At 38.7% G+C, this 25,762-nt stretch overlaps 1 protein-coding gene across 1 annotated transcript in view; it reads right to left on the bottom strand.

Annotated features, from left to right (window-relative positions):
- The window catches only part of GPC3 (glypican 3), a 478,961-nt gene that overhangs the window by 429,291 nt on the left and 23,908 nt on the right, over positions 1 to 25,762 (bottom strand). The window contains exon 2 of the mRNA XM_058441435.1: positions 16,333 to 16,494. Coding sequence (XP_058297418.1) covers positions 16,333 to 16,494 — 162 coding nt within the window. The remainder of the gene's footprint in view (positions 1 to 16,332; positions 16,495 to 25,762) is intronic.

Below are 25,762 nucleotides of genomic sequence, written 5' to 3' on the forward strand. Positions count from 1 at the left end.
ATAATAAACCTACAAAGATAATTGAAGCTATATTCTCTGGGCTAAATTTCTATTGGTGTCAATAGAAATAGATTTGAGGCAGACTCTGAGATATAAAATTATATGCAATTTTTCAACTTCAAGTCCATCTTGTGATTACAAATTAATACCCCTATTTTAAACACATCTGAAAATAACTGTAGAGAGCATGCACACTGTGGTTTATCACCAGCGTTGCTTTGAATGTGTACAGTACAATTTTATTTTTGTAAAAAAAAAAAAAACTACACGTGTGAAATATGCAGGAAAAAAATGAGAAAGCCTATGCTCACCACAGTGATCTCTGGATGTTAGGATTCTGGGTGATTTTTATGTTCTATCTTATATTTATCAGAACTTAGTAACTTCTCTTCTAAAACGAACACCTATTATTTATGTAGTAAAGTGTCCTTATCAGCAGGACAGCAGAAGAGGAACAATGTTAGAAATGTTGTAATAAAATATTCAGACATATAAACTCTTGGTATTTTTCAGGCTCCATAATAACTTCACAATATCAACTCATGGTCAACTAAGCTTATAACATAAAACATGTTCAATTCGAATTTCCCTCCTGGGAAACTGAAAAGACTTATAGATCCAATGATCATCTCTTTCCATGTGCATATTTGGCCCATAGAACAGGTAGGCCATTTTATAAAGTTACTGTCCCCAGATGGCTGCTCATTCAAATTCTGGAACAACTAGCTCAACAAATAGGATGTTTTCCTGGATCTTCACTAAGCGAAATTGATGAAGGGAAGGATGGTGAAGTGTGATTTATAACTACTTTCCAAAATTAACAAACACAAGCTAACATTCATTGAGCACTCACTATATAGTAGGCACCACCCTAAATTGAGTTTTATATGCATCATATCATTCATTCCTCACAAAAACCATATAAGGTTAGGTCCTATTATTGTTTTGGAGATGAAGAAATTGGGAGTTAGAGAGGTTTGGTAGACTCCCCCAGGTAACAAGATTCAAACTCAAGTCAATTTATTCCAGAATCCATTCTCTTAAACACTACACTGCCTTTTATTATTTTTTCCATACCTAGAGTAACTTAAACTCACTGCTAATAAAGTGTTTCCAAGTAGAGGTTCTATCAGGTTTGCTTTAATAAGCAAAGCTCATTGTAATTAGCAGCCTCAATTAATGGGCTTGCTCAAGTCCTTCAAGCAAGTTAAACATGACTTCCTGCAATCTTATATACACTATTAATTTGTTAGCAGATTCTTTCTTCATAAATGGGATGAAAGTAAACTTCAGCCCAAGTCAAACTATCACAATATTCAAATTAACAGAGCCCAAGTTAATGAGAGTTCACTCTAGATCATTAATTTTTACAAAATATTTACCTCCTGCCTTGAGTTCACTTCTGCCATTTCAGCATTTATTGCCTGTATAGTTAATGTACAAACATATGCTTGCACTGTTACAGTTTTCACATAAAAGACTTCTGACTGCCTTCAAAATAAAAAGAAAAAGCCCAACTATGGTCCTGCTGAATTGTGAGACATTTCTAACATAGTCTCTAAAGATCTGGGCTTTCACAATTTGTTGAAAACCTCATCTGGCACCAAGTAAATGTACAATAGAAGAAAATACTCTAGTTGGCATATGTAGCAAAAACGTCCATTCAATTTTCTTAAATAATTCTCCTTCTTTCTTAAGCAAAGTTTAATGTTACAGGATTTGGGTGCCTGAATTAGTAGCTACCCCACCTCACTCCCCAAAACAAATAAGCATAATTACATTGCTTTCTACTAGATTGCCTCTCTCATGTACATCCTACTAGCTCAAGTTCCAGACCAGCTACTGGCTCCTTATGTTGATGAAGTCAGGACACTGTCTCAATTCTTCCATGTCTACATTCAGACAGTAGAGAAAATAACAATCGTGCCACCAACTTTCAACTGGAGATGATTGAAAATACAATTACTGCATGCAAAGCACATTGAAATCCTTTAAGGAAAACTGCAGTGTATATAAATCATAATTGACTATACCTTGGAAATATTTCTATTACTGTCTTCTTTACATGTCTAGTATAGTGTATATAAGCAAAAATTAGAGCTTCAGGAGTCTAGTTCAGTGTTTACTCTAAGTAGACTTCATGAGCAAGGAAATGACAGACCCGCATGTTCCTCTAACACTACAGTGGCTACATTTTAACTAGGCCAAAAAAGAGAGGCCCTGTGTGGTATGGCTAACTACTTATGGGAGTAATTTCACCATACAACTATAGCAAATTTATTTCAGTTCCAGATATCACTTTCCCCATTAACTCAGGAGACCAAAGGAGCTTAACTGCTTTCCTTTCATCCCTGTCGAATGCAGCAAGTTTCTCAGGAAGCAAATACTATTTAAATCATTTTCATAATTCTAAAATGCCTGTAAGACAAGTCCAGGGTCTAATTATACCACTTAAATTTGTTGAAGATGTTTGGGTTTTTCTTTTTTTAATTTCAATAATGAAAGAGCCCAAGGGTTTAAAGCCCTAATAATCTAATAAACTTTGCTAAGTGAACATTGTAACAGATACGCCTGGATGGGATTTTGTAAATACCAGACAATTTCCCCTGATCTTTATCAGGGAAAAGAAGCCTAAATCTTTGGCAGGAAGAAATTAAATGTAGTGCAAAATAATAACATCTGGCCAGATTGTGTTTGTCAGGGTAGCAGCCCCTTTAGATGTCAGGCTGAAAAGTACTAAAATGAACTCTGAAGGGTGTGTGTGCGATTCTTTATGAGGCAATAGGAAAGGCTGCCACCCTGCCATAGAATACTCAGGGTACAATTAACTCACCCTAGTATGTCCCTACAGAGAATTGTTTCATATCAATGGAATTTGAAGCCTTCTGCCAAATAAAAGTTTGGGGTCATTCTTGGGGTGTTTTGTTTATTTCTCCATTACTGTACAGATTCCTAACAGCACTTTCTATTTTTCAAAACCATCTATGATCATTTCAATAAGTTTTAAAGCTTATTTTTATCTTCTAACTCCAAGGGAGACCGTGCGGCTCAATGAAAAGGGCAATGACTTTGAAGTTAGCAACTTAATGCTGCCACTTGCTGGTTACATGGCCTTGGACAAATTGCTTAATAGCTCTTAATCCCAGTTTCCACATCTGCAAAATGGGGATAATAATACCTAATGGTGCTATTACCATTATGAAGATTACTCAAGTCTAGCACGTAGTACACTTTTAGTAAGATTAGTTAACTTTATTTCTTCTTCACTTAAGTAATCCGGGTAAGTTCGAATGTCTAACCTCACCAACCTTCCAGAGGTCTCTGACCTTCAAGAAGGCTTAATTTTTTGCAAGTTTACACTATCTTCCCCTCCCATCAAGACAAAAACAAAAAACCTCAAGGTTATATTTGAAATAATATGTGCATCATTTAAGCCTCTTCTTCCACTATAAGCCATCTCAACCATCTGGCAGAGATTGCCAGAAAGAACATACTTTGTTTTCCACTAATGATTACTTTGATGCATGAGATACTTTGTTTTTCCTGTCTCTCTGTTTTTTTTTGTTTGTTTGTTTTGTTTTTTTAATCTGGCATTTAGAGAGGGAGAACTATGGTCATCTCACAATTTTTTAAAAAGGTTTTCCTAATAAACAACTCTTTCCAGAATTTGTACCACAAAACAATGCTAAGCCACTGATTTATCTGACAGGCCAGTATATCTGTTTCAAATGTTAATTGCTAGAAAGAGTACTGTTTTTCCAGGCACCAAAGAAGAGGAGTGTGGATAGCAATCTTTGGGGTTTTCCCCCACCTACTACTCTGTTGGTAGAACAAGCACTTTGGCCTCACTGGCTGGGTTTCTTAAGCTACCCTTCAAGGACTGGGGCAGGTAGGAGTAAACACACATACTACATCAAAGAATAGTTCCAGGGCCCATTTCCCCAGCTGGGAAGGATGCCTAGAATCCACACTCCAGGGAGAGCCTGGTGGCAGCCTACATTTCACCACCCTCTAGAGCACCTTTTCAGCTACCAGGGCACAGGCTCCGGTGCATTTCTAGCCAAAATTACTTCCTATTAAAAGGCCAGAAAGGTTTCAGATCCAGAGGAAGAAAGGCAATTCTGATATAGTACAGACTGATAAGTGCCAAGGGACAACTGAATAACAACTACAATAGTCACTTAAACTTTCAAAACATTTTCATATATATTACCTCTTTTGATCCTCAAGAGCTCCAGCAGGTTGGCAGGTCAGGTGTTATCATCTTGCATATAAGAAAACAAACTTAGAGACTTTGAATTACCTACCTATTTCCACACAGCTGGTGTCAGAACAGGAAATAGAACACATCTTTGATTCATGCTAAGGCCAATATCAATTAGTAAAGAATCAAAGAATATATTGGAAACCAAATTAAGATATTGATACATTTGACTGAAAGTATTTTTAAACCCCCACAAAAAAATGAAAACTTGAATTAACAAATCAGTTAAAGCAACTTATACAAAATGGGCTAGCATTCTGAATATACAAAGAGCTGTTTGTTACAAATCAATAAGAAAAGGACAACTAGTAAGGGATAAGGTATACTTAAATTTTTCCAAATGATGAAAGAATATTAGTGAGAAAAATCACAAAATAAAAGGTACAAATGATCAACAAATCTCACTGGCAACCAAAGAGTACTATTTTTTTCACCCAAACTGGGATTATGATAAAATGGCAAGGGGCAGATAAGAAAATGGACATTCTTACATTGCTAATCTCCATGGTGTGCTTATTTCACATTGTATGCCTGTATCAAAACATCTAATGTACCCCATAAATATATACACCTACTATGTACCCACAAAAATTAAAACTTAAAGTCTTTAAAAAGTAAAGTGAAAGCACATACAAACTTTATGGAAATCAAATAGGCAATAAATGTGAGAAATCTTAAAAACTGCATAGCCTCTGACCCAGCAATTCCACTTCCAGGAATTTATCCTGAGGAAATCATTAAGGATGTGCATAAATATTTAATTACATGGACATTATGTAGTTCACTGTGGCTTACTGAAAGCAACCTTCATTTCCAACAATAGAGAGGGTTGGATTAATAACATATGAAATATCCAAAGTAGTAAGTAAAGGGTAGCCCCTAGATACTATATTTATATTGTGTTACAGAAGTATATTATTGACATGGAAAGATGGCTATATGAAAAAGCAGTATAGTCAATTTTTGAAAAACTATACATAGACCTAGTGGTAGAATCAGGGTTGTTTTATTTTCCACTTTTTTATTTCTTTGTGGTTTTTTCATTTTCTCTAATTAAAAAAGAAATACTTATTTGTGTAGTAAAAACTTGTTTTAAAAAAAGATTATCCTGAAATAAATACTGCTGTATTACTTTCAAGGTCTCACACAATCAGGAATAAATAAATAATCCATTGGTCTCTAGAAACCTGCCTTAACAAATAGATAACAATACTTTCTAATGAACCTATGATTATTGATTTTTTAATGCACACTAAAATTTTTATTTTAAAAATTATTCTTTTAAATCAGTTAATGATTCCTCTCTACAATTTCGTTTAAACTACTCATTTATTCGACAAGTCCTTTTTTAAACTTGAGTCAACCTTAGTCCCACCTGTGTCTGATCAAATTCCTATACCCACATCAAATCCCATTTTATTAGAGTTGATAAAGTAAGAACAACTATAAACAGATAAAGAATGAGAACCTTAACCTTTAACTTTGAAGAGTATCAATAGTTGCCATTTATTAAGCACCTATTCTATACCAAGCAATATGGTAAATGTTTGACATAATTTATGGCTCACTTTCACAGCAGTGCTGTAAGCTTGTAATTATTATCCTCATTTTGTAAAAGGGGGTTATGTAACTAGTGAGTAACAAGAGTAATTGAATACAGGACTATTTGACTCAAAAGACTATCTATTCTGACATTCTGCCTTCCACTAAAATATCAAATACAAAACTCTAAGGAAAGGTAAGGCTATGTGAATTGCCTCCAAATTTGATGCACTAGCAACAATATTGAGAGAGAACACATAGCATTATAGGAGAATAGCACAATTTAAATCCAGCAGTCTTGGGTCTAGCAACTCAATTATTTAGCATTGGGTTAACTTGCCTACATTACCAAACTCTCTTAGTTTTAGTCTCCTTATGGGATTAATACTACCTTTTTGAAGGGAAGCTGGCAAGGTCCAAATAAATACAAGTATGTCTGCCTGCTACAAGGCTTTCAAGAAAAGTGAGCTTCTCTTCCCTTCAGGTCCTTGTGAAAGGGTGGTAGGACACACAAGAATGTATTTGGACAAGCTGACAGGTGTCACCATTCTCATGGTTCTTGTTCACAAGGTGCAAATCTGTGGCACTGAATCTTGTTCGGTGTTCTGGGAAGAGCCTAGGTCATGCTGGAAGAAAAGACAACCAGCCAGCCTCAGAGTTATGAGGCCAGAAGCTGAGGCAGAGGCTTAGAGAAACAGATGTTCCATCTCAATGGGCGAGCAAAACCCCATTATCCAGACTTTTAAGATCTTATATCTAAGCAGCTTTTAAAACCTAGAAGTAAATGCTGCAGGCAACAGGATCTATCTTTTCTTTTCTGTTTGGTCATACTGTTGCAGGGGAAGGGGAACAGTTAGAAATCTATTTCTATCAATACTACTTATTCTAATTTTGTGTAAGAGTGTATGTATGTATATGTGTTCATTCAAACATTTACTGAGAGTTTACTGTCTCACCTGGGGACAGAGGGACATGGTAGAATAGACACAAGCCCTATCCACAGAAAGCTCATTCTTTAGCAAAGGATACCCGTGTTAATCAAATAACCATACATACTCCTGTAACCACTGCAACCTGATGAGTGCTAGAAAGGAAAAGCACAGGTTCCCAGGAGGGGGAAGAAATGCAATCCAATGACATTTCAGTTAATTGGGTTCAGAACTACATGCTAAAGAACTTTGACCAAAGGAGAGGAGTGTCATAAGCATTCCAATTTCCTTTCAACATTTTTGTTCTCCTTCCTCTCTTAATGTAATCCAGTGGAATCAGTCTCCCTTTGCTGGGTAGATCTAGAGGCTACATTAACTCATTCAGACCACTAGGGGACCATTTAGAAACTATACTGTACGGTTTTAAATATACACATACACACAGAGAGGGAAAGGAAGAAAACACACAAAAATGTTACAAGTGGTTATCTCTGAATGAGAGGATTATGAGTGGGTATTTAGCGCATTTTGACATTAATTATATTAAAACATAAAAAATTATTTAAAAATGTATATATGCCAGATATGTGACATTCATTACTGTAAAGCACATATATTATATTTCATACATAAGTATGCTTCTAAATGCACAAGAGGGAATAATAAAAACAATGGCTACCATGCATTTTATTCCTATGGGCCAGCATAGAGCTGAGTTCTTCACAGCACTCAACTGATTTAATTTTGTTTAATGAATGACTCAGAGAGAAGTGGCCTGCCCTTGGTCACAAAGAGAGGAAAGGGCAAAGTTGGGACTTAGACACCAGTCTGCCCGAAGCCAGACCACACAGCCATCACACTATGCCCTTTGCTGCCTCCTAGGTTTTTGGCCCTTTCAAGAGGGAAGTCTAAGTGAGAGACTACAGGTATAGACAAGGAGTCCAGAAAGGCTGGTATCTAACAGGCAATTAATAATTTGAATTTGGCCAGGCATAGTGGCTCACACCTGTAATTTTAACACTTTGGGAGGCCGAGGTGGGCAGATTGCTTGAGCCCAGGAGTTTGAGACCAGCCAGGGCAACATGGCGAAACCCCATCTCTACAAAAAATGCAAAAATTAGCCCTGTGTGGTGGCACGTTCCTGTAGTCCCAGCTATTCAGGAGGCTGAGGTGGGAGGATCCCTTGAGCCTGGGAGGCGGAGGTTGCAGTGAGCCGAGATGGTGCCACTGCACTCCAGCCTGGGCAACAGAGCGAGAATCTGTCTCAAATAATAATAATAATAACTTGAGTTTGAGTTTAATTGAGAAAAAGATGTGCACTTATTTACCCAACTCCCTCATCTGTTCTTCTCTTTGATCAACAGCATGTCTATCTGGAGAATTCATACAGCCAATCTCCTCCAAGAACCTCTACCCTCTGGTTGGAGTTAATCTCTTCCAACCCCACAATACCATAAAGAAGTGAATTTTCATACAAAAATTAGCCAGGCGTGATGGCAGGCGCCTGTAATCCCAGCTACTCAGGAGTCTGAAGCAGGAGAATCACTTGAACCCAGGAGGCAGAGGTTGCAGTGAGCCAAGATCAGGCCATTGTACTCCAGCCTGGGTGACAGAGCAAGACTCCGTCTCAAAAAAAAAGAAAAGAAAAGTTATTTTTCTGTTAAACAATGAAACTTAAGCTACAGGGACCCTGCACTTGCACACCCTCTCACAGAAGAGCCATAAGCATTTTGTATTTTTTATTTTGTCTTCTTTTTCTTAAAGAAGTTCCCCCAATTATGTAAGTTTTGAGCTCTACAAAACCTGGATCCACCTCTACTCCCCTTAGAAAACTGCTAAGGTTTTTTCTTACATTTATCTTAGGATGCCTTGTACCCAAGTTATTTGTATACAAATGTCCTGGTTTCTGAATTTTGATCTACTTGAAGGTAGGCATGAGGTAGTTTTTCTCTTTGAATCCTCCACAGTACCTGCCTTTAGACATGCTACCCAGTTGCTCAGCCAATGCTTTTTAAATTAAATACAATAGAGTTCTCTTGCAAGGAGGAAAGCTAGAATTGAGGAGACTGCTTATGACCATGAGATGAGATACAGAGGCTGTATAACACATACAGCACTGTTTTAAGGGCACAGGCTATGGAGCTGTACTTCCTGCGTTCAATTCTTGTCTCTGCCATCTATTGGGTGCTACTTTAAACAAGTCACCTAATCTCTTTAAGCCTCCATTTTGTCAGTGATAAAATGAGGCTAATGAAAGTACCCACCTCCTAGGGTTGTTGTGAGGTTTAAATGAGATAAGTAAAACACTTGAGAACAGGAAACTTTTTATTAATCTCTCTCCAATACAGTACACGTTCAGAAAGGAGGTTTCTAATCCTCACCCAAGCCCTCAACTTTCTTCTCTCCATAACAGCCTGCCTACCCCACCCAGACTCATTCACACCCTGTCAGAATACTCGCTAGAGCCTGCACTCTTAATCATTACACTCCATTGCTGAACTGGGAAGCAAGGGAGGCTAAAGGCATGAAACCCAGGTGTGCATTTGCTGGTAGTCTAGATGTTAGCTGATGGAGCCTGGAACTGAAATCAGAGAGGAAATAAAATCAAAAGGCATCTGCATATGATAAATGAGACAACTGAGACCCATGAGGTCTCAGTTGGAATGCAGGAAAATGACGTGAGGAAGGATGCAGGAAGAAATGAGACCTGGTGACTGAAAAGTGCAATGAAGGAAAAGGAGCAATACAGGTGCCTCAGTCCCTGGAAGTATCTCACAGTCAATAGGAGGGAAGGGGCTTCTAATTTCTATGTTACCATTTCCAGCTTAGAGGGAAATTGTTTCTACCTCCACTCTACTGACAAGAGAATTCAAATCTCTCAAACATATGCTTCATTACTCCAATATCAGGTACTGCAACTCAGTGAGACAGAAAGAAGAGGAGGAACATATGTTTTCAGAAAGTAAACAAATTCCAGTTTGGGGGCTGGTGGGGAGGTGGAGAGTAAGCACTCTAGGCAAAAGTGGTGTTTTTCCTGGAAGCTTCTAGAGGGCAGGGACAATGTCCTTTAATGTGCTTTGTTGAGCCCACTAGTGAGAAAAGTGGGCAGTGATGATGACAGCAAGAGGAGGTGAGTCCAGAGCCCTGTGGAACCAAGGGCATGAGTTCAGGACCTTGTTCAATCAAGGGCGATGGGCTAGGGTAAAAGAGTTCATCTGCATAATCTCCTCACCTCATGGTTGGCCCCAGAATGGTCTCTGGCTGCATGTTGAGTCGTTTTTCTAAGCTCTTTTCATTAAACAGTTTTCAGCCTAATGACTGACTTCTAAATCAAGAGGGCCCAGGAAAGGTTTATAACTCCCCCAGCCTCTGGCTCTACTAAAGCCACAGAATTTTGAGACCGGATTGAATCCAAAAGTTTTTACTTTAAAACTGAAATGGCTTTAAACACTCAGTTTCCAGTTGGTTTTCCAATTGCCCTAATAATTAAACAATTGCATTTTTAAAAACTTTGTAACCAAAATATGCCTTTGAGTTGGTGCCATGAAAGTCCACTAATTAAAGCCAGCATCTTCTGGGCTCTGACGAGAAATTCACCCTTTTATAATGGGATTACTAGAGCTTTGCCGTACAGATGAGCAGTTTGATTAATAATTTACATTTTTGAGGATATATAACTTCACTCATGGCCGTGGTTTGAGTTCCTAAAATTATCCTATTCAGTTTAATGCTATTGTATTTAGCCTCGGCAAATGAATTAAGTTTTGATTAGACATCAATGTGATTATTCTCTCCCATACATTATTTTTAACCAAGAAAGGGGTTGTGACAGACTGGCGGGCAGTTAGAGTTGGGGATGCAATGGGGCTCAGCCTGCACAGAGCTGGATTGTGGGCAGAACTGTCAGGCTAGTCAGGGGGAAAGAATTGTGAAATGGAGAAAAATGGCTCAGTACTCACTTAAAACCCCCACTACATAATAAAAACTAAATTAGCAAATGATTGAATCTCAAAAACATGTTTATCAACATTCAAGCAATTATTGAGTCACATATTAACTGTGAAGGAAAAAAGCTTTGCTTGAATAATGTCCCTAAACAGTTATTTCAAGCAGAAATGACTGGAGAAATTGCTGTGAGCTGACAGAAAAGGGTATTCTAACCAAGGTCAATTTTATTTAGGGGGAGTGGGAGAGACAGGAATCTGACAGAAGAGAGTCTAAAAACTGCCAAGAGCTGATGGAAACAGAAAATAAGGGAGAGAAACAACAGAAGCAGCACAGAAATACTGTCCTCCCCCCTATTCAGAGATGTCTTTTTCATCTCCACAGAAAGCAGGTAGAAGAAAGCAAGCTTGCCAATACTGCGTGAGGATCAACTGAAGATCTCTAGACTTATACCAACCTTTTCCTCCTCTCTGCCATAATAGTGTGGACCAAAAAATGCAATTAAAATATGGCCTGAACCGACAAACCCTTCCTGATCTAGCCGCTTATTCGTATATGAAATACACCAGATACTAGCCAGAAGAGAAGCTTCGGGAAGCTGAAAAAAGGATTGCCCCTGGCAGTATTGACACTTCAAACAGTACAGCTTCACATCCAAGGGTGCATAAAATAAACCCCTTTCTCAAAGAGTCTTTTGCCTAAGTACTCTTTCGTCTGTACACTGGAGCTGTTTGCATATATATCATCAATAAGTGGCAAAAGTTGTTGAAGTACATCATGAACTCCAGCCTTGTCGAGGCTAATGTCTGTAATGATAATGCATCATTTATTTGGCACCACCTGGGGTGAAGCAGTCCACATAAATGAGCAGTCCAGATAATGCATGCATATAGTGTTTTACAGTTTTCAAGATACTTTCACATTCATTATTTCTACTTCACAAAAGTAAGCAGGACTGCAATTTTTATGCCCATTTTGCAGATAAGAAAACTGAGGCTATTGGAGTTTAAATAACTGCCCCAAAACATAAAGCTCATAAATGCAGATCTAGAATTTGAACTTGGATTTTCTGACTCCAAGTCCAGTGTTTCTTTCGCTGATCTTAAGCACTGAGGAAATTCATTTTAGCCATTTAAAATGGAAATATTAAGAAAAGGACAGTGAATGTAAGTTGGACTTTCCTTATTTACTTGAAACCACATTGTGAACATCACTTGGACCTAACGTAATACAGGAGCCACTGTGGCCTGTAGGAGTATGGTCCTCTATTAAATGTCCCCAAGTGCCACATTTAGTGAGTTCTTGGATCCCCCCCACCCCAGAAAGCCAGAAAATCAAGTGTGCCAAGACTACGCATAAACATGGAACAGTAGTAGGCTCTAAGCAAGGACCCAAAAACCTTTCAGATGAGATGATTTCCTGCTCAACCACTATTTTTCCCTTCTGATGAAGAGAGTTCAAGTTGTGGCATAGGCAACTTCCAGAAAAAACAAGGTATTGCCACATATAAAAGAGTCTATTATCACTCAAAGTCAGTGGTATCCTAGGGAAATCTAGAATTATCCAACATCTAGAAAAGACCTGGATGTACCCCAAATATTTCTTGATAGTACAAGGCTGAAAATCATAATAAAATTCTACAAAGAAAATAGAACTCAAGGTTTGAAGGTATAGAGGTGGTAGTGAGATGACGAAAAATTCAGAATTCTATGCCATTTTTCTTCACAAGAACCACAAATCCAACTTCTCAATTTTGTTTTACCTCAAGTATATTAAGAACAAGGAAAGCCATGTCACATGATGGCTCAGAAGATGCTGTGGCATCAATGAGTTTCCTCATGTGTAAAATGGAGATAATTACAGTACAGACCTCATAGAGCTGTTGGGAAAATTAAATGAGATAATTATGTAAAAGTCAGCATCATATAGTAGGCACTTAATAAATCTTCACTATTGTTATCATCATAACTATTATAAGGTAGGGGAGAAGAAAAAGAAAAAGAGAAAGGAAAATCTACTTTTAGTGGAGTTTTTCAGAAAGAATTAATTAAGCAGAAACAAAAAGCGATTGTGCTGCCCCATTTTACTAAGCACATCTAAGTAAATTAAATTTAGGAAACGAGGCAATGCAAAGATTGAGAATAAAGAACAACTTTTTTAAATGCTTCAATCATTATCAAAACAACATTAGCAATAGAGCACTCCAACCACTGTAGCAAACGGCCCCAGGCTCATTTATGAGGGCAAAGGCTTCCTGCAAATGAAGACATAAAATCCAAATCGAGGCAGTAAGGATTGCTCGTGGAACTGTGCACATATTTGCAGAAAGCACTCACTGCTTAAATACCCCCAATGTGGACTAGTGAAGGAATACTAAAGAGATTGTGGATGTAGGCCAATATCAAGATGAGCTTTCTTCAACTTCATGTGATGGAGAAAATAGCTAGCAAAAGCCGTCATATCAAATTTCATATGAGTGAAGTACTGGGATGGTTTTCTCAATAATTTGGTCTACCAGAATATTGGGGAAGGGATGTATTTTAGAGGAAAAACAACTGTGCCTCCTAATTTCAATTCATTGGAATAATAAACGGTCATAAGAAAGAAAAAAGTGGATGCTCTCTTTTTCTTAGCAATTAATAATACATTATCTTGTAGTGGTCCCCAGTTTGAAGTCTTGTCTCTCCAAATGTTTGTTACAAAAGGATTTAGGGGCAATGTCTTCTGAAACATTGTACAAGTGCCTTGAGGTCTGGGATCATGGTTTATTTTTCCTTGTGGGGTTTATTTTTTCTAAAAGTGAGGCAGGAAAAGAATGAGAAGAGGGAGTGAAACAAGATAAAGAATGAGCACAGATGGTGACAAGGTAAAGGGCACTAGCAATAATGAGCTCAGACATAATTTCATTGTCTCCATGTTCCTTTGCTAGGGTTGTCCTTCTGTCTATCCCCACAATTCAAGAAAGTGTGTGTGTGTGTGTGTGTGTGTGTGTGTGTGTATGTAAGTGAAAGAGAGATAGAGCGAAAGGGAGAGAGAGATACAATTAGTAGATGCTGCCCCCATTTTCTTTTCTTTTTTTTATTATTGTACTTTAAGTTTTAGGGTACATGTGCACAATGTGCAGGTTTGTTACATATGTATACATGTGCCATGTTGGTGTGCTGCACCCATTAACTCGTCATTTAGCATTAGGTATATCTCCAAACGCTATCCCTCCCCCCTCCCCCCACCCCACAACAGTCCCCAGAGTGTGATGTTCCCCTTCCTGTGTCCATGAGTTCTCATTGTTCAATTCCCACCTATGAGTGAGAACATGCGGTGTTTGGTTTTTTGTCCTTGCGATAGTTTACTGAGAATGATGTTTCCAGTTTCATCCATGTCCCTACAAAGGACATGAACTCATCATTTTTTATGGCTGCATAGTATTCCATGGTGTGTATGTGCCACATTTTCTTAATCCAGTCTATCGTTGTTGGACATTTGGGTTGGTTCCAAGTCTTTGCTATTGTGAATAGTGCCGCAATAAACATACGTGTGCATGTGTCTTTATAGCAGCATGATTTATAGTCCTTTGGGTACATACCCAGTAATGGGAAGGCTGGGTCAAATGGTATTTCTAGTTCTAGATCCCTGAGGAATCGCCACACTGACTTCCACAATGGTTGAACTAGTTTACAGTCCCACCAACAGTGTAAAAGTGTTCCTATTTCTCCACATCCTCTCCAGCACCTGTTGTTTCCTGACTTTTTAATGATGGCCATTCTAACTAGTCCTCTGTTCACAGGACTAGTATTCAGCCTCCAAGCTATAGCAGGCTTATCTGGAAGCTAATCCAACTAAAATCTTGTCAGAACTTTTTTTCTCTCCTAGTCTCACATCTTTGCAGATCTAGAAAACACAGTGCGCAAAGTGCAGAACTGGACAGAGGTGTAAATGCTGATGGCCCGGGCCCTCAGACAGATAGCCATGTCAGCTACTGTGCATGTTAAAACACCAGTATGATCACTCTACCACTCCCCTCCAACCAGACAAGGATTGTAAGGTAACATCTGTGAGCTTGGATATTCTGAGAATTAAACAAATCACTAATACTCTGTTCTAAAAAGGGACCTTGATGCCCCAAAGAGTAAGAATCAGCTCTCTGCTTCAACCCAATTCTCATGTCACATCATTTCTTCTCACCCCACTTTCATCCAACAGATCAGCTCCAAAACCAATCTAAGAAGTTCATGAATGCTACATGTATTTTTAAAATCTGTCTAAATTATTCATTCTATCACCAATTCTTAGTCTCAACAGACTCTTCACAAGAGTCTGACTGCATAAATAGATTAACAAATACTTCAAGCTTATATATTATACTTCGTATAATCAACCTAACACCCCCTGAGGCTTTGACCCAAGAAACTGTTGTGAATGTAGGCTTTATTAACTAATCTGAACGATTTTCTTAGCTAATTCTAAAGATTTCATTATAATACACAAAATAAGCTATAATCAACATACCTTACAATTCAGAGGTTAATTCTTGTAACAGTGCCATAAATCTCAAGCTTTGCAATGTCAAGCAGTCAGAAGTGTTATTTTTCTATCTGACCTCGATCCTCTCTTGGTGAGGCAAGAAAAAGGTGGCTGATACCCTCTGCTTGAGGAAGGATAGAAGAAAGCCCGATAATTAATTAATTACTAATTAATTGTGAATATCCACAATTAATTTTCCCAGTCACAGGAGGCAGCCTATGGGGATAGTTAAAAGAATAGACTCTAAGAGCCATGCCATCTGGGTTCAAATCCTGCCTTCGCCATTTATTTATTAATTTTGTGGCCTTGAACAAGTTACTTAATCATTCTGTGCCTTAGATTTCCATCGACAAAATAAGGATACTAATATCTACTCATAATTATATTGTGAGGATTAAATGAATTAATACATGTAAACCACTTAAAAGTGTACCTACTACATGGTGCCATATAAGTGTTTGCTATCATCACCACCACCACCACCTCCATCATCATCATCATCTTCCTAGCTGGGTGTTAGAATTGAAGGAGGTACTCCTCATCCTGCTATGATAGTCCTACTAAGTTAGCAAGGAGAAGTGTCATTTCCTACCCGTTCTGGCAATGCCACAACAGCTTCTTTCACAATCATTCACAGGCATGTTAAGAAGTGAGAGTCACAAAGAGAGGAGAGGTCACCACTCACACCAATGGGAAAATCCCGGGCCAACAAGCCAGTGTCTGCCTCTTAAATGGAAATGGTCCTAGTGGTCAGAAGGAGTTCACATGTGTCCCACAAGCATCTAACTCATTCCTGGAGAAAACTGGGCTCAGTATTTAAGGAAACTTTTTTGTTTTTGAACTAAGCTGAAAGAAAATATTATTCTTTCTGTAGAGATTTATAACCTTTATATACAGGTAAATAGAATGTCCTTGGACAATGATTTTTTGACAATACCCACCTTTCCAAAGATTGAAATGAAGCTTCTCTGAAAATGTGTTTTTTTAAACCAGAATTTCTCACTGGGAGATTTTTAATATCAAGCATTAATGCTGGAATGGTAATTTATAAATTATACTTAGTATTTGAAAGCCCAGTGCCCAAATAATGATGCCACTAAGCAGCACATCTAAAATAATCCCAGAACTCACCTTGGAAAACCGCAGCATTCTGAATAATTAAGAACTTGAGCTCCATACTTGCAGACTGAAGCAGCTGTTCCATGTTCAGTCGTGCTGTTAGTTGGTATTTTTCTTCCATCTTTCTTGAGCAGCATGTTGGGCCCTTTGGGAGACATACTTGCAAGTCTGATCCTGAAACAAACAAGGTTTTCATGTTTCAGTAAGCAGGATCTCTCTCTCACACACCCACATCCACACCACCACCCCCCCCCCACACACACACACACACTCACACATGGCAAACAGGGCAAACAATGCATTTCTTTTGAGATACAGTAAAATTTTGATTATTCAAAATTGTGTTTCATCTTAACTAATCCCTGCTTTCTCTCAACTGTCCTTATGGCTGACTCTTTTTGAATAACCATCAGAATTAATTGCCTAGGTTTGACTCATAAATTCTGCATAAACTAATTTATAGCACCAAAAACACATCACCGAACACCAATATTTAGTTTGTCTTTTAAAAGATCAATCTTCACTCCTATAATTTATTTTTCCTGATTATAATATATGAATGAGAAGACAACCAAGAAACAATTTTCAAAATTCCAGTTATGATTTCCAAATGAAATGTATGTCTGGCCAACCCAATACTGCTTTTCAGGATAAATGATCAAAACATCAATATCATATCAAAGCTGTATTGTTGTTGTTTTAACTAAAGGTCTGAAGCAAGATACAAGTCATTCAACAAATATTTATTAGGTGCCTACTATATGCCAAGCACTGTGGTTGTAAAAGTATACAAAGCAAAGTCCCTGCCCTCATGGAGTTTACATTCTGGGAGATAACAAACAAACAAAAATATAAACATAATGTCAAAAGGTGACAAATACTATAGAGAAAGTAAAACAAAGTAAGGAAAGGAAAACAAACTGTGGTATATCTATAAAATGGAATTCTATTTAGCCATAAAAAGGAATGAACCATTAATGCATACTACTGTAGGGACAAAACTCAAAAACATTATGCTATGTGAAAGAAGCCAGATCAAAAAGAAGCACATACTCTATGGTTCCATTTATATAAAAGTCTAAAAAACAGAAACTAATCTAGAGTGACAGAAAGCAGTTCAGTGGTTGTTAAGGGGGATGGTGGGCAGGAGGGGTAGGAGAAAGGGTTTATAAAGAGTAGTGGAGAAACTCTGGGGAGTGATGGATATGTTCATTATTTTGATTGTGGTAATGGTTTCACGGGTGTATATGCATGCCAAAGTTATCAACTTGCACGCTTAAAATATGTAGTTTATTATATATCAATTTTGCCTCAATAAAGGTGTCAATTGTTTTATTTATTTATTTTTATTTTTTATTTTTCTTGAGACGGAGTCTCACTCTCGTTGCCCAGGCTGGAGTGCAGTGGCGCGATCTCAGCTCACTGCAACCTCCACCTTCTGGGTTCAAGCGATTCTCCCAGCTTGTTTTTAATTTTTAAAAAGTAAAGTAAGGGAGATACAGAATGTGATGACTGTAGAGACTATTCTGTTTTGTATATGGTAGTCAGGGAAGGCTTCTTCCATAAGGAAACGTTTGAGGAGAGATGAGGAAGGTGAGTGTGAATCCAATGATTTTATATCCTCCACCAATACTAACAAATATTAGGGCTCAGTGAATATTAAGACCAATCTCCTTCCTCTCTTCAACTTCTGTCTTACTCAAACTCTTTCTTTTTTTTTTTTTTTTTTTTTTTTTGAGATGGAGCTTCGCTCTTTTCCCCAGGCTGGAGTGCAGTGGCGCAATCTCGACTCACTGCAAGCTCCGCCTCCCGGGTTCACGCCATTCTCCTGCCTCAGCCTCTCCGAGTAGCTGGGACTACAGGCGCCCACCACCATGCCCGGCTAATTTTTTTGTATTTTTAGTAGAGACGGGGTTTCACCGTGGTCTCGATCTCCTGACCTCGTGATCCGCCCACCTCGGCCTCCCAAAGTGCTGGGATTACAAGCGTGAGCCACCGCGCCTGGCCAGCTGCTGCCCTTTGAATTCACCACCACATTGTGCCTAAGCCACATTCCCTGGGGGCTGCTCCCAGCCAATGACTGAGCATGGCAAAGATACTAAGTCCTGTAACCCAGGACTTTGCTCACAGGGGACTTTGGCTTGAGGACTCCCCATTGACCTTGCCAAACTTTCTTAAAACGACACTGCAGTCTAAGATTCCTCCTACTCAACCTTCCTTCCTTTCCTCTCTCCTCCACAAGGGTCAGACCTGCACCATGGTCTGATGGCTCTTCCAGCCTCCTTTAGCTCCCTCCTCATTTTCCTTCATAAGTGTTTTCCCCCAATAAATCCCTTGCACATCTATTCCATATTGGATTAGATAAGAATCCAACTGGCATCTGCTTCTCAGAGAACCCAGTCTAACATACCTTCTATATGCCAGGCACTGTGCTACATGCTGGAGGTACAACTTTGAACAAGAGAAATTTAATCCCTTCTCCAAAGAAGTTCACTGTCTAAAGGGACTAGCAGAGATAAATAGCTAATGCATAGTAAATGAGTGCAATAAAGCAAACTAATAAGGTAGAATGAAAAAAAAAATGTGTATATGAGATATAAGGATGACTCCCCTAAAGTTTCACAAGGTCCTCAGAAAAGCAAGTTTCAAGAAATCTTACTGAAGTCATACTAGAAAGCATATTCAGACATTTTAGACAGCATTTCAATAATTGGAGGTTTTATTTTTTAAAAAAGGAGGGGAGACTAGTTAGCCCTAAGTCACCAGAAAATTTATTTTTATTACAACATCTTATTTCCCTAGGAATTTCAGTTGATCATGTCCTTAACTTATGTGTCCAGATTTTCTTAATTTAGGAATGAAATTCATCAAGTTTTGCCTCACATGACATCACTGCTGGGGTCCAGGGTATTGACTCCAAGCTCTCCACTTCACCCTTCTCAAGGGAGCTGCTGACAAAAGCAGTAAAGGAGAACACAGATAATACATATCACCAAACCGAACCCAGCACTGTAATTTATAGTACTAAATGGAAAGGTGATATTTAATGTCAAAATACAATTTGGGGTCTGGAGACACAGAGTTCAGATTTATCTCCTATAAATTTCAATCTCATATACAAGCCTTAGACTGATTTTCAATATGGTCTAAGCTTAAAGCTTTATGATTATCTTCAGAAAAAGTAAAGAAACAGCTAGTTCTAGCTCACTGTGTCCTTTCTGCATGAAGTTACAAAATGTAATGCTATTCTAGGAATAGGAACTGATGCAGTTTACCGGACCAAGAAGGGAAAGAGTCTCTTTGGGTAAGAGTGGCTAATCTAAATTTAAACAATGCTGGCTGGGACACATATGTAGACATGAAAAATCCTATGTGGCAGGTACTTTCACATACAAAGTTCCTGTTCATCTAGCAAGCCTTTATTTACTTTCTTGATAAACTGATGCCTAAGTAGTATATGTTCAAAATATCATATTTAAATAAGTTCATAAAATTAATTGTTATAGATAAAATCCTTTGTGTTTCTAAATTTGCATTGACAATGACTTCCAGTTTTCAGGAATGGTTGAGTTTATTTGGCAGGGTGACTGTTAGTACTGGTCCTATTCCCACCAACTCTAGGTAGTGGGAGTTATCAAATAAAAGGGCTCAGATCTTTTCTCAGTGAAGTGCTATGAGTGGTTCAGATCTTAGAAGGTAACAAATTGTTGCTTGATGTACCTACATGGGTCCGGGAATGACTCTTTGAATTACCATGACACCAGTTTGGTTTGCCTTTGATATGATAATTCATACAGTAATTTAGAGCTTCCATACAGTATGTCCCTTCCCTGAGTTGGCCAAGTCTCATCATTTTATAAACTCCCACCACCTGAAGAATCAGGTAAGCCAAAAATCTTTAAAAGAATAAAACTTCCAATGAGAACTTCTGGGAAAACATGTCAGATGTCCTGAAGAAAGGTATATGTTATATCCACATATAAGTGGATATGTTGCAGTATTTACCCTCCCTCCCAGTTATTACTGCTTGATTAATCAGTGAACTGGTACAGTTGATCTATGGGCTAAAAGTTAGCTATAGATTTAAGGAAATAAAACACCCATAAACTGATTAAGAATTCAGAATTTCCAAACCAGAAAGGAGAGAAATACATGCCAAAGGAAAAAATATTTTGTATTAAGTAAATTTCATATAAATTTCAGTAAATTTCACAGACCAGCTTTTTTTTTTTTTTTTTTTTTTTTTTTTTTTGAGACGGAGTCTCGCTCTATCGCCCAGGCTGGAGTGCAGTGGCGCAATCTCGGCTCACTGCAAGCTCCGCCTCCCGGGTTCATGCCATTCTCCTGCCTCAGCCTCTCCGAGTAGCTGGGACTACAGGCGCCCGCCACCACGCCCGGCTAATTTTTTGTATTTTTAGTAGAGACGGGGTTTCACCGTGGTCTCGATCTCCCGACCTCGTGATCCGCCCGCCTCGGCCTCCCAAAGTGCTGGGATTACAAGCGTGAGCCACCGCGCCCGGCCCAGACCAGCTTTTAAGAAAAGCCCCATCACAAGACAGCATGAGGAACAAAGAAGCCTAGGCGAGCTAGGCATGCCTAAATGAAATGACAATAATGAAATATAACTATTTCAATGTATGGACATGTGCATGAAAGAAATAAAACAGAAGGAACACAGAAAACAGAAAGAAACAGAAAAAGAATTTAGTGGGAATTCTCATCAAGTAAACAAAGAATTAACCTGGGAACTGAATCCCAAATGGAATGAAGAAAAACTAAAACCAAAAGCAGATGACTAAGGAGATAAGCCAAGAACTGGTACGTACTTGCATGAATAAAAGCAGAAAGGTAAATTCAAGAAATAAGATGCCACCTACAAGACATACTAAATACAAAAGCACTCTTTGAATATATGAGGGACAAAGGAAAGTTAAAAGAAAATAACCCCTTTATTAGATATAAGGAACAAGTAATCGTGGAGCCCAGCTATCAAAGGAGTTCTCACTTTATTATTATTATTTTTTTTTGTAAAAATGGAATTCAGCTGGGAAAAGGGAATAGAGACAAGCAATATAGCCTGGGATGGAGATAAGGAGAAGACTTAGCAATTGACTATTCAAATGAGCCAGAAAGGTTCAGCTCTTTAGGGCTTAATAACTTGCATTCCCAGACGCTAAAAAAATTAACTGAAGCCATTACAGGGCTGCTAGTTCCCATTTATATTGAAGGATTAAAAAGTACCTTCATACTATAATCTCCTCTCCTAAACTGTAAGTTCCTGAAGAGCAGAGAATGACTCCCATCTCCTTTGGGATACTCCTTCGCTCCCATTCAGCCCTGTACATGTAGTGTTGAATTAATGAGGGCTGCAGATTGAGAATACTAACAAAGAACTTTGTGTCTGTCTATATCTAAGAAGAGCGAGTGGAGTCTGGGCATGGTGGCTCACACCTGTAATCCCAGCACTTTGGGAAGCTGAGGTGGGAGGATCCCTTGAGCCCAGGAGTTTGAGACCAGCCTGGGCAACATAGTGAGACCCCGTCTCTATTAAAAAAAGTTTTTTAACGTAGCCAGGCATGGTAGTGCATGCCTGTGGTCGCAGCTATTTGGGAGGCTGAGGAGGAAGGATCACTTGGGCTCAGAGGTCGAGGCTATAGTGAGCCATGATGGCACCACTGCACTCCAGCCTGGACAACAGAGTGAGACCCAGTCTCAAAAAAAAAAGATAAAAAAGAAAAAAGATCAAAGGGAGGCAGATGACCCTGAAAATGTTACATCTGTACACTTAACTTTGATCTTGGAAAAATATTTTAAAATACCAAAAAAGTAAACTACCAACAGCCTGGCCAACATGGCGAAACCCCATTTCTACTAAAAAAAAAAAAAAAAAAAAAAAAAAAAAATACCAGGCATGATGATACACCCTATAACCACTACGGGAGTTGAGGCATGAGAACTTTGAACCAGGAGGCAGAGGTTGCTGACCAAATCGCCACCACACACCTTAGAGACAGAGCCGACCCTCAAAAAAACATCTTGACGATACAATAAATAGATGTTTCAGTTGAATGAACTATGAAGTAATTTATTACTAATTATTTTAAGACAACTTCTCGCACATTGGGTCCAGTCATACAAGTAAAAGGGGATATCTGAGCTATGGAAGCTTTTCTTCTGGGAGATTACTCCACTCCTAGAGGCTAACCACAGATGGTCCACAGAAGGCTCTCTTCTGAGGCACACTCTTGTGACAGGAGATCTTTTCAGGCCTGGCTACCCGTGGCTTGGCCTTCTTGACCTCCATCACAGACTCTTTGCTTTGGGCCCACTCCTCGCTCTTTGTTAGCTCCATTTAAATATCTGACCTTTTAGACTGCTCCTGGTTTTCTTTAGCCACCTCCCCCAGGAGTGGGACTTCAGCTTCTCTTTGCTATGAAGTCCTATGCTTACCACATTCATTTGGAGACCCCATTCCAGGCCTAATCCCTGTCCATGCTTGGAAGAGGAAAGCCAACAGTGTGTATGGGGCTGTTTAAATGTGTCAGTTCTATTGGATTTTTATTCCAAATCAGCATTAATGGCTTTGAGGTCAGCATCATCACAGGCACTAGTGGGCAGCAAATAATAAAACACTTATGATTCCTCAGGTCAAGTTGTTTACAATTTAATCCTAGCACTATCACTTGCTAGCTGCACAAGCAAGGGTAGGTTATTCAACCTCTACCTAACTTTTTGCCCTTATCTATAACATGGGATCATCAATAGTACTTACCTTATAGAGTTATTACAAAAATTAAGTGAGATTTGCATGTGAAGCTCTTAGTCTTTTTGATACAAAGTAAATATTCAATATGCGTTAATTAAAAGTAAACCAAAGATAAATTCATGCTAAGAGACTAGACTTTCACACAAAATAATAGCTAGAGAACAGTAAAAGTTGGCATACGGTTATGTGACAAAATATGCAGTGTATTTTCTGAGGTGGAAGAAATAGTCTACATTCTAATTAGGTTAGTGGTTACATGGGTGTACACATTTGTCAAAACTCATCAAACTCTTCACTTAAAATGAGTGCATTTTATTGTTTGTAAATTATAGCTCAATAAAGTTGACTTTTAAAATATGTGAAATAGACAACATTTGCTGGATAAGGGAATGCTCACCAGAGGCTCTAGGAGTCAAAGAAGACTTCCAGGAGAAGGTGAGGCTTGAGGTAGACCATAAAGAATGGAAAAGATGTGGAGAGGCCAATGGGTGAAATGTGTTTGGAAACAGTGGAATAACGGGGCAAAGCTAACATAACTGGAGACAGACTAGACCCTGGGGCGTAATAGCTTATCAGGTAAGACGGGCCCAAATTTGAAGGGCCTTGAATGCAGGCAGAGACCTGTGGGCTTGACTCCTAGGCAGTAATGGACCACTGGAGCTTCTCAAGCAGAGACATAATATGATGAAGAGTGCTGTTTAGGAAGATTAGTCATACAGCTTGAAATTGGGAAATGGACTAAATAATCCCTCAAGGTCACTTCCAGGTCTCTGATTCTCTAATTACCTTTATTATGTTCTATATGTTGGTTATTTTACTAGACTGCAATTTTAGTTAATTACTACAAATTGTCAAAAATCACATTAAAGAACAGAAGAAATATTAATGTAGACCTTGATCCTTATACTTTTCTAAGAGTAGATAAAGCATATTCAAACAGCAACAGAAGAGAATGAATCGTCAGGGCTCAGTAACAGTGAAAATTGAAATCTTTTCTATATATGTATGATGATTTGACACATTTCATTGCCAAGGTCTGCTTTATGAATGGCAGATTATATTTTTTTTGCTAACAAAAGTACTTTGTGCTGAAAATAATAATGCAATATTATCATTAAATTAATATTAAACAAAGGAATTAATGATATCCCAAACTGGTTGCTTCATGACTTGTAGGGAAAGTGATAGATGCCTATTAAAATCATCCAAAGGATTAAGCGCAGGTTGCTCTACTAATGAACCAAAAAAAGCCATAACAGGCATTTTTTAAAAGGTATTTTTTTTAATGCAGGACAAGTCAATTTGCCATCCAAAAATATGAACTAATTTCCTTAGCATATAATAGTGACTTGCTATTGGAATGACGTCTTTTCCCCTAATTAATCATTATCTAAACCACATCTTACACGCTCATTTAATTTCTCACTAATCAACACAGGACTACAGATGAAAGAAATGGCTGCATTAAAAACTGGTGGGGAGGCCGGGCGCGGTGGCTCAAGCCTGTAATCCCAGCACTTTGGGAGGCCGAGGCGGGTGGATCACGAGGTCAGGAGATCGAGACCATCCTGGCTAACACGGTGAAACCCCGTCTCTACTAAAAATACAAAAAAAAATTAGCCGGGCGTGGTGGCGGGCGCCTGTAGTCCCAGCTACTCGGGAGGCTGAGGCAGGAGAATGGCGTGAACCCGGGAGGCGGAGCTTGCAGTGAGCTGAGATCGCGCCACTGCACTCCAGCCTGGGGGACAGAGCAAGACTCCGTCTCAAAAAAAAAAAAAAAAAAAAAAAAAAAAAAAAAAAAAAAAAAAACTGGTGGGGAAAGTGATGATTGCTGGTGAAAGAAATCATCTTGGGGAACCCAGCTGAAGGTTACCCCTCTGTTATTTAGCCTGAAAGAACATGACCTTGCAGAGGGCGCACCTGGGTATCAGGAGCTCAGACTTAAATCAAAGACCATACCTGGAGCCACCATGGACTCTGCCTCTGTAAAAGGCAGGCCAAAATGTTGCTACCACACTGGAGTACTGGGAGTTTAAAGCAACTCTGGAGATAAGCCATTCTCTAAGCCTGAGAATTAAAGAATGAATTACCTTTATCTCTACTGCCAACTGTCAATTAACTGCCTATCATTTCATGCCCAGTAAAGGTTGAATCCCCAGATCACTACACTCTCCCATAAAGAGGTTCTTCCTGGACCACTTTACCAACCAGTGGTCAACATGTGCTCTGAGAATACAAATTCACTGATTATATCCACCTTGCCAAAGTGGTGAACAATTCATTCATCCAACATTTACTGAATGCCTACTTTATGCCAAGGACTATGCCCAGCCCAAGGAATATAATAATGAACAGGACATGGTCCCTGCCCCAGAGTTCATGAATTGGTGTAGAAAATGGACTCTCAAATTAACTAGAAACCTTTCACTCATTCTGGATACTTCACTCACACCCTCATCTGCTATAGCCAAATGTCACCAAATGCTACTGATTTTGCTTTCTAAATGTCATCATTCCCCTTCTTTCCATTGCTGCCTCATCACCTCACCTTCTTTCACTTGGACAACTAACAACAGCCTCCAAACTGGCCTTCCTGCCTCTATACCCTTCTCCACCCAAGTCCCAGAGAGATATTTCTAAAGTACATATCTGATTATGTCATTCTACTTCTTTAAA

Source organism: Hylobates moloch, unplaced genomic scaffold (genome assembly GCF_009828535.3).
Source record: "Hylobates moloch isolate HMO894 unplaced genomic scaffold, HMol_V3 SCAFFOLD_7, whole genome shotgun sequence".
Classification (NCBI taxonomy): Eukaryota; Metazoa; Chordata; class Mammalia; order Primates; family Hylobatidae; genus Hylobates; species Hylobates moloch.